The sequence below is a fragment of the Salmo trutta genome, chromosome 24, assembly GCF_901001165.1.
Source record: "Salmo trutta chromosome 24, fSalTru1.1, whole genome shotgun sequence".
NCBI classification, from domain to species: domain Eukaryota; kingdom Metazoa; phylum Chordata; class Actinopteri; order Salmoniformes; family Salmonidae; genus Salmo; species Salmo trutta.
In genome coordinates this window covers 36,679,882-36,694,558 of record NC_042980.1, presented here as the reverse complement: position 1 = coordinate 36,694,558, position 14,677 = coordinate 36,679,882, and the positions used below count along the sequence as shown (strand labels likewise).

Below are 14,677 nucleotides of genomic sequence, written 5' to 3'. Positions count from 1 at the left end.
GGACTGGTGCACTTCACAAAATAGATGGCATCATGAGGCAGGAAAATTATGTGGATATGTTGAAGCAACATCTCAAGACATCAGTCAGGAAGTTAAAGCTTGGTCGCAAATGGGTCTTCCAAATGGACAATGACCCCAAGCATACTTCCAAAGTTGTGGAAAAACGGCTTAAGGACAACAAAGTCAAGGTATTGGAGTGGCCATCACAAAGCCCTGACCTCAATCCCATAGAACATTTGTGGGCAGAACTGAAAAAGCTTGTGCGAGCAAGGAGAACAACAAACCTGACTCAGTTACACCAGCTCTGTCAGGAGGAATGAGCCAAAAACTTATTGTGGGAAGCTTGTGGAAGGCTACCCAAAACGTTTGACCCAAGTTAAACAATTTAAAGGAAATGCTACCAAATACTAATTGAGTGTATGTAAACTACTGACCCACTGGGAATGTGATGAAAGAAATAAAAGCTGAAATAAATCATTCTCTCTACTATTATTCTGACATTTCACATTCTTAAAATAAAGTGGTGATCCTAACTGATCTAAGACAGGGAATTTTTACTAGGATTAAATGTCAGGAATTGTGAAAAACTGAGTTTAAATGTATTTGGCTAAGGTCTATGTAAACTTCCAACTTCAACTTTATATAAAAACAGGTGATATGTGTAAGATACTGACAGACTCAGTGCTGCATCTATTTTTGGATGTGTTTGAAGGGGGAATGATTTGAGCGATGCACCATAGAAGGAAAGAGACAAAGTGTTTAGGTGACCTACCCATGTTGGGGTTGTGGATAACTGGCTTGCTCCACACTCCGCTGCGTTCCTCGTTGTTGGGTCGGACACCAAACTCGTAGGCCGTGTTGGGCTTCAGGTTATCGATGACCATGTCGCTGGAGGGACAGGTCTGTTGAGTCCACTTCCTGTTCCTCTCACGGTAACGCACTGTGTAGTGCCTGGGTCAACACAGATAGAACACAACATTGTTCATTATCACACATTTTCATCAGTAGTATTATAACGTGTATTGTGTAGTGACTATGTCAACAAACATAGAATTTAATAGAAATGTCAGACATTGTGTAGTAACATGGATACTACAGCATGATGGCACAGTTTCTAGGGACTCATTTGTAACACAATGGCTTGTTATTAAGCTGTGACAGGTGTCTGTCCACCATTTTGTGACAGTGACAGCTGTGAATGCAGAGCTGAAAGTTCTAGTTTCCTGTTTGAGATGTGTTGTGCAGGCCGTGGTCGTGTGCGACATTCAAGTGTTTGAAAAGCTAGTAGGGACTTTAGAGTTTGCTGTGAGCAGAGCAGGTTGAGGTCAAGCTTTCCAATGGGTTTTCCAAAGCTGAGTAGAGAGAAGAGAGGAAGAGGTACAGTTGGTTGATGTGTAGGATGAGGATCACTCCACCACTACAAACACCTGTGCCCTTGCCCCACTGCCTCCCTGGAGGAACAATGTGTTGCAGTTTTACCACATTTTTAATGCTGTCTGTTGTGTATGACATACTGTAAGTGTCAGTTTGAGTGAAATACGTCTGTTTTTCTCAAGCTGTGAAAATAATCTCCTTAGTGTGGTGGGACCCACTGTGTGCTTTTTGACCCATCTGAGTACCCTTACTGCCCTGTGTCTCTGTGGACAGAGAGCAGCATGACGAACCAGCACTGGAACGGGAACAACATGAACCTTTGTAGACGGGTTGGGACATGAGCTGTGTACCCGTAACCCCCTCACTGGCTCACTCTGAGCGTGCATGTTTGTGCGTCTTTACATGTGTGTTGGTGTACTTTAACTCACCCGTCCTCCAGGCAGTCGTTCATGATGTCCCCCTCGTAGGGCGTCTTGAGGAAGGTCCCCCAGGACAGCAGCACCGAGGTGGGGGTCACGGACCCAATCACCAGGTGCAGTGGCTTCTCCAGGTTCACCTTGCCTGGGGAGTCACAGGGGTCAGAGTTCAAAGGTCAACCTCATCAAATTCAAAGCAGTGGGTATAAATGAGAAAATAGTCAATGTAATCTATGAAATCATTACTGGTAACACAGAGTTGGTGCACGTGCAGTACCTGTGCAATGTTTCTTCACATTGTTAATTGGGACGGGCTGGACAGCAATCAGGTACTTGGGCTCGGCATCTGGAAAAGAGATTCAGGGTTTAGCACTGCTAGCAGAAGAAAGGTTGCTAATGAATGTCTCTGAAGTGGATCGCTCCATAGCGTTGAGTGTGTGTGTTCTCATACGTTACCTGACTGAACATTCCAGACAGGAACAGGACATGCTGTCTTGAAAAGGAGGCTTGAGGGTGAGGTGTGTGTGTGTGTGTGTGTTTTCTCTGTGTGTGTGTGTGTGTTTTCTGTGTGTGTGTGTGTGTGTGTGTGTGTGCGTGTGTGTGTGTGTGTGTGTGTGTGTGTGTGTGTGTTTTCTGTGTGTGTGTGTGTGTTTTCTGTGTGTGTGTGTGTGCGAGCATCTACATGTGTCTAGGTATGTGTGCTGCACAGATCTGTCCTTTGTCAGAATGCATAGAATCAAACCATGACTAGAACGTGAAGATAAAACACGTGTACCAGAGCAATCTACCACAGTTCATGGGGCATAATCATGCAATCATACATTACATACCAAACACACACAAACGCCTCACCGATCTCGGTCTCGTAGGGCAGTCCGTTCTCTGGGAGTTGGATGAACTGTTTAGAGAACATGCTGCTTCCGTAGCCCAGGATGTAGCCCTCCAGCTTGGTGTCAGCGTTGGGACGTACAAACTTCATCACGATGGTGTCGCCTGTAGCGTTGATCCTCACCTTCATGTTCTGACGTCTCACTGGGGGCAGAGGAGAGCATACAGTCGTCAGCATGGTGCGCACACACATACACACGCACCCCCCTCCCCTCCTCCGGGGGTAGGCCGTCATTGTAAATAAGAATGTGTTCTTAATTGACTTGCCTAGTTAAATAAAGGTTAAATAAAAATAATAATAAATATATAAACTACTAGTAGTAAACAAGGACTAAAGCTAGGAGTGTTAATTGGGTGAGAGACCTTTGGCCAGGTCTGTATTGGGTATGAGACGGAATGGAAGGATACAAAGTTCCTGCTCCGTTAACTTGTGAAGTTAAACGCAAAAACAGAGAGAAGTAAAACAAAGGTCAGAATGATCAAATATGTCACTCGTTTCAGGAAACTAGCCGTATGTCGCACGTCACAGAAGAAGCATTTGAACATAAACATTTATGTTCAAATGTTCAAAAACATGTTCTGGAACATGTGAACTTTCATGTGCCTTAAAAACAAACTTGTATATCTGAAAATACAAAGATTTGTTTTATTTATTATGAGCCTAGTTGGTTTAGCCATGGAAAAGGCAAGGAACCTACCCACAAGTCAAGATTGACTGAGATAATTGATGGGCTGGACACGCCGAGAGACGAGTTCGGATTGGTCTGCCATGCAGCGCAGCACGCTTCTATCTATAACATGAGCTGCTCAGTATGTGTAGGTAATCCTTTCTCTGTCTATAACATGAGCTGCTCAGTATGTGTAGGTAATCCTTTCTCTGTCTATAACATGAGCTGCTCAGTATGTGTAGGTAATCCTTTCTCTGTCTATAACATGAGCTGCTCAGTATGTGTAGGTAATCCTTTCTAACACAGCTTTTTTGAAAGATACCACGAAGAACTGCAAAAGTGTTGCAAATGCTTTCCACTTTCTGGAGGACGATCGTGTCATGCTGACTCTCTCTGACTCTGAAAATGAATCAGACGATGAGGAAATCCCTGATTTAGGTAAAAACATTTTCATTGAACCAGACAATGTAGACTCTTCTGAAACAGCGATCATCATTCTTGTTGTCACAGAAGAAGTTGACTGAATTTCGAAATCACTGGAATGCCCGGTGGAAGCAGAGTATGATAGCAGAGTATGATAGCTAAGGAGACAGAGAAAATTCTGCCGTTTGATTGCGGAGGAAGTCGAAAAGGGAACACAGAAGGTTGTTGGATAAAATCCCTGTCTACGGATTACATCTTCAAACTAAGGGCAACCATGGCATCCGTGAAATAGAGGGAGACGCATTCATCCATGTATACAGGTAAGAGAGTCTTGCTAGCTGCATACATGATATATTTCTAATTTTGTCAGAAAGTCATTTCATTGCAAGTTAAAGTGTACTGTTAGCTAGCTAGCTAATGTTAGCTGGCTGGCTCGCTAGCTAACGTTAAGTGTCTGATCTGTGTAGTAACATTATTTGGAAGCTGTGCCTTCGAAAAGTATTCAGACCCCTTGACTTTTTCCACATTTATCACATCTTGTTAGGTTACAGCCTTATTCTAAAATGGATGAAATGTTTTTTTCCCCTCATCAATCTACACACAATACCCCAAAATGACAAAGCAAAAACGGGTTTTTAGAAATGTTTGCTAATAAAAAAAATGTATAATAATGAAATATCACATTTACGTACATAAGTATTCAGACCCTTTACTCAGTACTTTGTTGAAGCACCTTTGGCAGCGATAACAGCCTTGAGTCTTCTTGGGTATGAAGCTACAAGCTTGGCACACCTGTATTTGGGGAGTTTCTCCCATTGTTCTTTGTCAGGTTGGATGGGGAGCGTCGCAGCACAGCTATTTTCAGGTCTCTCCAGAGATGTACCGATTGGGTTCAAGTCCGGGCTCTGGCTGGGCCACTCAAGGACATTCAGAGACTTGTCCCAAAGCCACTCCTACATTGTCTTGGCTGTGTGCTTAGGGTCGTTGTCCTGTTGGTGAACCTTCACACCAGTCTGAGGTCCTGAGCACTCTGGACCAGGTTTTCATCAAGGATTGTCCTTCTGAAAGGTTCTCCCATCTCCACAGAGGAACTCTAGAGCTCTGTCGGGTTCGTGGTCACCTCCCTGACCAAGGACCCCCCCCCCCAATTTCTCAGTTTGGCCAGGCGGCCAGCTCTAGGAAAAGACTTGGTGGTTCCAAACTTCTTCCATTTAAGAATGGTGGAGGCCACTGTGTTCTTGGGGACCTTCAATGCTGCAGACATTTTTTGGTAACCTTTCCCAGACCTGTGCCTCGACAGAATCCTGTCTCGGAGCTCTACGGACAATTCCTTCAACCTCATGGCTTGGTATTTGCTCTGACATGCACTGTCAACTGTGGGATCTTATATAGACAGGTGTGTGCCTTCCCAAATCATGTCCTATCAATTGAATTTACCACAGGTGGAATCCATTCAAGTTGTATAAACATCTCAATGATGATCAATGGAAGCAGGATTTACCTGAGCTCAATTTCGAGTCTCATAGCAAAAGGTCTGAATACTTATTTAATAAGTTATTTTGGTTTTTTATTTTTAATACATTTGCAAAAAATGTTTTCGCTTTGTCATTATGGGTATTGTGTGTAGATTGCTGAGGAAAGTGTTTTATTTAATCCATTTCAGAGTAAGGCTGTAAAGTAACAAAATGTGGAAAAAGACAAGGGGTCTGAATACTTTCTGAAGGCAGTGTAAGACTGAATCGAGCTAGTCGGTCACGTATTTTACTTCATTATACAGTATGTGCATTTTGCAAACTGCAGTGCGATATCTAAGGGCAAACGAAATAGTTAAGTTGAAATTGTGGAACATGCTTTTGAAAAAATAAATATACACACACTGCCAGCAGCCGCCAGAGACAAAGAGGTTGGCCAGAAATGAGGGGAAACTATGGTTTTGATAAATAGCCTCAAGCTTTGCCAACTGTGTGTTTTCTATCAAAACTGCATTTGTTTTTTTTCTCCTCAATATTTCAGAACAAACAATGAGGGATTGGTTTTTGCTTTGGCTCCAAGGAGGGGGGTTTCCAGTGTATGAAACATTTGGAAACGTCAGGCTGCGTTTCTCCAACTCCAAAACAAGCAAACATTGTCTCAGTCACCTAAGAACCTGGTCCAAACCCCAACAGTTTGGCCGTTCTACACCAGGGACTATCAGGCTTATCAATATGTATTTCCAGTTTGAAATGACTGGATGTTTATAAATGGACAGTCATTACCCCAATCATCTACAGTGCCTTCAGAAAGTTTTCATACCTCTTGACTTATTCCACAATTATTGTGTTACAGTCTGAATTAAAATTAAAGCTGTTCACAGCCAAGCCACAAGAACAGATGAGACTAGAAAGGAATATTAGCCAACAACAGCACAGATAAGGAAGAGGATTGTGTTATCGTCTTGGATACAGGCAGTGAGGATTAAGAATGACGGATTATCATCTTTAAATTCCAACATCTGCAACGTAACAGAATGTTCAAACTGACCAAAGCTTTGTCACTGTTACCACTGACTTACAGCTTGAGGACCATATTCATCTTCATAACAAACACACGCACACACACGCACACACACACAAACACCTAGGCTTGTACTGAGGGCAGCAGATTTGTAGATAGCCATCTGTAATCATGGACCTGACCTTACCAGCACCCTGTTATATGTAACGAATAAATACTTCAGTTGAATGTACCAATTGACTCTTTGACCTTGATGGACCTCATGGATAGGTCATGCCTTTGACCATCTAGGGCCACAATTACTAAGCATTTGCACCAGGTGAAAAGCTCACAACTATAGCAACAACATATTACTAAACAATTGTGTTACCATATATGTTAGTACACAGGTATGAGAGAAACGTCATGTGAAATGTTTAGATAAAACCATTGAGATAGCTAATTGGCTCTTCATCTGAGAAAATGTAGTCCACATGTTGTGACAGGGACACAGTGTGTGCAGTGTGCTTCATACTCTGTTCCAGGTCTCAGCAGCTACGCACACTTATTTAATTATGCAATAGATCAATAAATCATATATTCTTTCATAAATGTCATCTGAATGTTATTAGAAGGTGATAACTAATGCACATTTCCCACATAGCTGCAGTATTCATCCAAGTGGTTACTAAGAGGGAAGATCACTTAGATGTTTTGTTTTTATGGAGGAGAGCTCTGCCTATCACCATGTTATCATGGGGTTTACTACAGAAACTTTCTCCACTCGCACACTTCAACAAATCAAATCAAATGTATTCATATAGCCCTTCTTTAATCAGCTGATATCTCAAAGTGCTGTACAGAAACCCAGCCTAAAACCCCAAACAGCAAGCAATGCAGGTGTAGAAGCACATCAGAGAAACGACACAATCCTAAAATACAATCCTTTCTTGATCAAGAGATGAAACCTCCACCTCATACTGATAGTGAATTACCACAAAAAGTGGACCAGACAATCCATCAATCCATCAGCACACTTGACAAGACACAATAAACCCTCCCACTCTGATCACACTGTATTCCTCTATGGCTGGATCATAGAGCCTCCCTTAGACTGAAGAGACTGAGCGGAAACATTGACTGGAGGCGACTGGGCTTCACAACGGCCATCCCGGCTCATCACTGGGGATGGATAATCCTCTGGGAGAGGGAGGAGGTCATTAGGCCTGTCAGTGGTTGAGCTCAGTGCTCTCGCAGAAATGCAAATTCACTCTGTGTGTGTGTGTGTGTGTGTGTGTGTGTGTGTTTTTGTGTGTGTGTGTGTGTGTGTGTGTGTGTGTGTGTGTGTGTGTGTGTGTGTGTGTGTGTGTGTGTGTGTGTGTGTGTGTGTGTGTGTGTGTGTGTGTGTAGCTTTGTAATCATTGTCACGTTTGTTGTTAATCTTGCCAAACTAGGTCCTCTTGGCAGCTTGTTTTGTATTCTTAGTTTTTGGATTCCTCCTCCTTCATGTCCTTCTATACTTGTTCTTCTCCTTCCTCTGTTTGAAGGGACATTGACTACTATGATCCCACTGTATGCACATACAGTACATAAAACACACACATTCACACACTACTGGGCAGGTTTTGTGTTTTAGGGGCTCTTTAACTTTAGTCTAGTTGAAGACTGTGGGGCTCTCTAGCTGTAGTCTAGTTGAAGACTGTGGGGCTCTCTAGCTGTAGTCTAGTTGAAGACTGTGGGGCTCTCTAGCTGTAGTCTAGTTGAAGACTGTGGGGCTCTCTAGCTGTAGTCTAGTTGAAGACTGTGGGGCTCTCTAGCTGTAGTCTAGTTGAAGACTGTGGGGCTCTCTAGCTGTAGTCTAGTTGAAGACTGTGGGGCTCTCTAGCTGTAGTCTAGTTGAAGACTGTGGGGCTCTCTAGCTGTAGTCTAGTTGAAGACTGTGGGGCTCTCTAGCTGAAGTCTAGTTGAAGACTGTGGGGCTCTCTAGCTGTAGTCTAGTTGAAGACTGTGGGGCTCTCTAGCTGTAGTCTAGTTGAAGACTGTGGGGCTCTCTAGCTGTAGTCTAGTTGAAGACTGTGGGGCTCTCTAGCTGAAGTCTAGTTGAAGACTGTGGGGCTCTCTAGCTCTAGTCTAGATGAAGACTGTGGGGCTCTCTAGCTGTAGTCTAGTTGAAGACTGTGGGGCTCTGTGGCTCTAGTCTAGTTGAAGACTGTGGGGCTCTCTAGCTGTAGTCTAGTTGAAGACTGTGGGGCTCTCTAGCTGTAGTCTAGTTGAAGACTGTGGGGCTCTGTGGCTCTAGTCTAGTTGAAGACTGTGGGGCTCTCTAGCTGTAGTCTAGTTGAAGACTGTGGGGCTCTCTAGCTCTAGTCTAGTTGAAGACTGTGGGGCTCTCTAGCTGAAGTCTAGTTGAAGACTGTGGGGCTCTCTAGCTCTAGTCTAGTTGAAGACTGTGGGGCTCTCTAGCTGAAGTCTAGTTGAAGACTGTGGGGCTCTCTAGCTGTAGTCTAGTTGAAGACTGTGGGGCTCTCTAGCTGAAGTCTAGTTGAAGACTGTGGGGCTCTCTAGCTGTAGTCTAGTTGAAGAATGTGGGGCTCTCTAGCTGAAGTCTAGTTGAAGACTGTGGGGCTCTCTAGCTGTAGTCTAGTTGAAGAATGTGGGGCTCTCTAGCTCTAGTCTAGTTGAAGACTGTGGGGCTCTCTAGCTGAAGTCTAGTTGAAGACTGTGGGGCTCTCTAGCTGTAGTCTAGTTGAAGACTGTGGGGCTCTCTAGCTGTAGTCTAGATGAAGACTGTGGGGCTCTCTAGCTGTAGTCTAGTTGAAGACTGTGGGGCTCTGTGGCTCTAGTCTAGTTGAAGACTGTGGGGCTCTCTAGCTGTAGTCTAGTTGAAGACTGTGGGGCTCTCTAGCTGAAGTCTAGTTGAAGACTGTGGGGCTCTCTAGCTGTAGTCTAGTTGAAGACTGTGGGGCTCTCTAGCTGTAGTCTAGTTGAAGACTGTGGGGCTCTCTAGCTGTAGTCTAGTTGAAGACTGTGGGGCTCTCTAGCTGTAGTCTAGTTGAAGACTGTGGGGCTCTCTAGCTGAAGTCTAGTTGAAGACTGTGGGGCTCTCTAGCTGTAGTCTAGTTGAAGACTGTGGGGCTCTCTAGCTGTAGTCTAGTTGAAGACTGTGGGGCTCTCTAGCTGTAGTCTAGTTGAAGACTGTGGGGCTCTCTAGCTGAAGTCTAGTTGAAGACTGTGGGGCTCTCTAGCTCTAGTCTAGTTGAAGACTGTGGGGCTCTCTAGCTCTAGTCTAGTTGAAGACTGTGGGGCTCTCTAGCTGTAGTCTAGTTGAAGACTGTGGGGCTCTCTAGCTGTAGTCTAGTTGAAGACTGTGGGGCTCTCTAGCTGTAGTCTAGTTGAAGACTGTGGGGCTCTCTAGCTGTAGTCTAGTTGAAGACTGTGGGGCTCTCTAGCTGTAGTCTAGTTGAAGACTGTGGGGCTCTCTAGCTGTAGTCTAGTTGAAGACTGTGGGGCTCTGTGGCTCTAGTCTAGTTGAAGACTGTGGGGCTCTCTAGCTGAAGTTGATTTTATGTAGCTCTGCTGGTGTTTGGCTCTTAGGTTTCCATCCTGAAAATGAGAAGGTGAAGAGCTGGGGAAGAATGGTTCCGCCTCAGAACAAAAAGAGCGAGGCCTCACCTACAGGATCACATAACTCCAATGGGGTACAGGGGAGGGGGTGGGGCTTGATAAGCTTTAGGGGGCTTTACACCACTGCACCACACCTTTGGCCATGGGCCAGCCCAGCCATGCTCCAGGTTCTCAGGGAGGAGAGCTTTACATCACAGCCCAGCTAGTGAGAGCCGTGCCTGGGCTAACTCTCCCACACTATCATCTGCACTGGTCCACCTGATCTCAAACTATATCTCCCACATCTGGCTCAACTACAGCTGTTTTCTCCGGTGGCAAAAATATTTTTCTCTTTTCCCAACTCTCCCTTCCTTCGTCTCCCTCCATTGCTCTCCAATCATCCCTCCATCTGTCTAGCTATCTCTCAGCCATCCCTACATCTGTCTAGCCCTCTCTCAGCCATCTCTCCATCTGTCTAGCTATCTCTCAGCCATCCCTACATCTGTCTAGCTATCTCTCAGCCATCCCTACATCTGTCTAGCTATCTCTCAGCCATCCCTACATCTGTCTAGCCCTCTCTCAGCCATCCCTCCATCTGTCTAGCTATCTCTCAGCCATCTCTACATCTGTCTAGCCCTCTCTCAGCCATCCCTCCATCTGTCTAGCTATCTCTCAGCCATCCCTACATCTGTCTAGCTATCTCTCAGCCATCCCTCCATCTGTCTAGCCCTCTCTCAGCCATCTCTCCATCTGTCTAGCTATCTCTCAGCCATCCCTACATCTATCTAGCCCTCTTTCAGCCATCCCTCAATCTGTCTAGCTATCTCTCAGCCATCCCTACATCTGCCTAGCCCTCTCTCAGCCATCTCTCCATCTGTCTTGCGCTCTCTCATCAATCCCTCCATCTATCCAGCCCTCTCTCAGCCATCTCTCCATCTGTCTAGCTATCTCTCAGCCATCCTTCCATCTGTCTAGCCCTCTCTCATCAATCCCTCCATCTGTCCAGCCCTCTCTCATCCATCCCTCTATCTTTCTAGCTCTCTTATCCATCCCTCTATCTTTCTAGCTCTCTTATCCACCCCTCCATCCCTCAGGCTGTAAGAGCACATACAACTGAAAAATTAAAGGAGAGTCTCACACTGTAGGAGCTCAGATGCAAGAATTGAATACCATCGTTTCAACAGCCATGCTGTCTTCATCAGTATTTAATACACCTAACATGCACAAAGAGATATAAAGTGCATCAACAACATGGCACATTGCAAAAAGGACCAAACTGCCACAATCCTGACCTGTAACCTGGAAACACTTTCATTTGTAAAGACTGGACACTATAAGTAGGAGTTAACCTCTCTTACCCTCGCCTGCCCACTTTGTTTCACGGAAATAGGACAAACTCACGTGGCTCTTAAAAAATCCAGCACGAGCACAATTTTGGACAGTTGTGAATAGTGAACACCTTGCTCCCGGTCAACTAAAGACAGTCCATGGAGTTTCAACATGATGTACAGTAGGCCTACAGAAGACACAGAGTACTGTATTCTACTGTGTACCTATAGGGCAAACTTTATCTCTCAATTGAGTGCATGTGTCTAGGCACACATTTACAGAACCACTAGCTTTTCAGGCAATATGGGGCAAGGCAACGGCCACCTGTGGTTGTCACGGCAACATATGCAGGGCAGCACGTTTCGGCTGCCATGTGATAACGGTCAAATGCAACAACACATGATACATTAACAACCACATCACATACCATCCAACATACAGTATAATTAAGCAATAAGGCGCCTGGGGGGTGTGGTATATGGCCAATATACCACAGCTAAGGGCTCTTCTGAAGCACGATGCAACACGGAGTGCCTGGATACAGCCCTTAGTCGTGGTATATTGGTCATATACCACAAACCCCCGAGGTGCCTTATTGCTGTTATAAACTGGTTACCAACGTAATTAGAGCAGTAAAAATAAATGTTTTGTCATACCCATGGTATACGGTCTGTTACACCATGGCAGTCAGCCAATCAGCATTCAAGGCTCAAACCACCCAGTTTATAATAACAATTGCATAGCATTAATCATAGTGTACCTAGACCACGACCACATAGCATGAAGTACGCACATTGTTTTGAGCATGGTCTCAGCGGACATAGTCTCAGCGCAAGCATTACAATAACAGTCATAGTCCAGACATAGATTCAACAAAGCAATAATTGGGCGGCAGGTATCCTAGTAGTTAGAGCGTTGGGCCAGTAACTGAAAGGTTGCTGGATCGAATCCCCGGGCTGACGATGTAAAAATCTGTCGTTCTACACCTGAACAAGGTAGTTAACCCACTGTTCCCCGGTAGGCTGACATTGTAAATAAGAATTTGTTCTTAACTGACTTGCCTAGTTAAATAAAGGATAAAAAATGATGTCTAGCAATATTATATGAACCCATAATCACTACAGGATCCAGTTGTAGGTTGATAATTAGCCCTATCTGATGATGATAAATACCAGTCTCCAGTTTGGTCCAACAATTCTACATGAAACTGAGCGGTCAGCATCATAAAATGTAATGTGATCATAGTATGGGGTGTCCACATTTCATTCACCTGCATGTATACATGTGTTTCATTACATTCACATTTCATTTACTTCATCTGAGGCTAACTGTCGTTGTGATAGGCAAGACAGAATTCCAATAAAAAAGGCATATATTCATGCTATTTGTACAGTCAACTCTTGATAAGTAAACATTGGATAACTGCAGGCTGTGTGCTCTATTTCACCAGTTCTTATTAAAGTCCCGTCATTTTCATTGTATTGACCAGGAATCGACTGTAAGTGTTTAGTGCAAGCCAAGCAACTTCAATACCATTGTATTGATCAGAAGTCAACTGTAAGGGTTCATCATGGCCATGATGATGATGCAGATGTCACCTACCTCTGCTTCTCCGAGCCGTGGACGAGCTGGCTAGCACCATCCCAACGATGAAGAGGAGGAAGAGGAGGAAGGTGTGTGAACGCTGCATGGTTGTAGCTGATCTGCAGAGGTCTCAGGTAAAAAGGACTGGCTGGTGGGTCTCACTAGATACACGTGACTTGTGTAGATCTGCTCAGGTGCTCCACTAAAGGATCTCAGTTCAGGACTAAGAGGAGGACTAAGGTGAACCACTGGACTAAAGTACTGGAGAATTTCAGTGTAAATATCAACCAGCTCCGGACTAGCTCACAGACTGAGCCTGGTATACGACTAGAACAGTAGAACTAGAACAGTAGAACTAGAACAGTAAAGTCATTCTCCTAGGTCTGTGTGATTCTGAGAACTGTCTCTGGTGGCTGGACTACTTCTCTGAGCTGGTGGGTCTCAGGACTAGTGCAGCACACTGGACAGGCTCTGTCTGGGGCTGAGGGGCTGGTTGCTCTGGGGCTCTATGCTGTGCTCTGGGATCCAGGGAGACCAGCCTGCAGAATATATACATACAGAGGGAGGGGACACAGGGAGGCAAACACACCCCTTTCTTTTTTCTCACTCTCCCACAGAGAACAGAGCTCTTTTACTTTCTGTCACACCCACTCATTCTCTCTCTTTCTCTCTCTCTCTCTCTCTCTCTCTCTCTCTCTCTCTCGCTCTCTCATCCCACTTTCATTCTTTCTGCATGTTTTTTTCTACGATGTCCACAACTCCACTGTTTTCTATCCATAAAGCTGTTATTATTCTCTATTTCTCCCTTTCCTTTCTTTGTCTCCCTCCTTCTTTTCCTTCCTTTCCTATCCCTCACTCTACCACTCTTTTTACCTCTCTCTTAATTTAGCCCAAAGTTGTAAGGTTATGTAAGAGTCTTCCAAATGTGGAGGTAGGGAGAAAAATGAGAAGAGGGGTGTTCCAGTAGCCCACCACTCAAGAGTCTTCCTCTCTCATCCCTCTCTCATCCCTCTCTCATCTCTCTCTCATCTCTCTCTCATCCCTCTCTCATCCCTCTCTCATCCCTCTCTCATCCCTCTCTCATCCCTCTCTCATCCCTCTCTCATCTCTCTCTCATCTCTCTCTCATCCCTCTCTCATCTCTCTCTCATCCCTCTCTCATTCCTCTCTCATCCCTCTCTCATCCCTCTCTCATCCCTCTCTCATCCCTCTCTCATCTCTCTCTCATCCCTCTCTCATCCCTCTCTCATCTCTCTCTCATCCCTCTCTCATCCCTCTCTCATCCCTCTCTCATCCCTCTCTCATCCCTCTCTCATCCCTCTCTCATCCCTCTCTCATTCCTCTCTCATTCCTCTCTCACACAATCTCAACTCATTCTACTGTACCAAACCCCAAAACGCGCCACCAACACGTGCAACTTTGGTCACTACATGCACGTAACTATGAGCAAGCCCCCAAACATGGCATTTTGGCAACATGTCACCCACCCATCACAAACACGTGCTGGTATATTAGTGCTGCACCATAAAAGTGCCTTTCAACTGCAGACTCATCCATCAATGTTTATCACCATTGGGCACAGTGAGTGTGTGGTAACGTGTGTGGTAACGTGAGTGTGTGCTTGCGTACATACTTGGACACATGTGCGCGTGTGTGTAAGCGCATGTGATTGAGCGTGTGCATGTGTGTGTCTGTCTGGGTCCAGACTGCCAGCAGTCAGTCGTCCAGCAAAGTTCTGCCAGAACCAGGCCTCTGGGATGGGGTGTGTTACCAGGAGCTCCGCCCCTCTGGCACCCACATGCAATCACACGAGACAGGAACTAGGCTTGGGCAGAGGGGGCGGGTCTATTCAAACAGGAAGTCCCTATGCACTGTCATATTCCAGGACACAGGCTTCGTTCTCCAATATCCATATAAAGGT

The 14,677-nt window shown here is 45.1% G+C and overlaps 1 protein-coding gene across 2 annotated transcripts in view; it reads right to left on the bottom strand.

Moving 5' to 3' along the window:
- LOC115161225 (target of Nesh-SH3) overlaps nt 1–13,263 on the bottom strand; it is a 44,387-nt gene extending 31,124 nt beyond the window's left edge. For both annotated transcript variants that reach the window (XM_029712029.1, XM_029712030.1), the window contains exons 1-5: nt 12,776–13,263; nt 2,643–2,822; nt 2,068–2,136; nt 1,803–1,935; nt 773–951 (exon numbers count right to left, since the gene is read on the bottom strand). In XM_029712029.1, the coding sequence (XP_029567889.1) occupies nt 773–951; nt 1,803–1,935; nt 2,068–2,136; nt 2,643–2,822; nt 12,776–12,863 (649 nt within the window). In that variant the 5' untranslated portion in view covers nt 12,864–13,263. The remainder of the gene's footprint in view (nt 1–772; nt 952–1,802; nt 1,936–2,067; nt 2,137–2,642; nt 2,823–12,775) is intronic.
- Nucleotides 13,264–14,677: the final 1,414 nt, after the last annotated feature.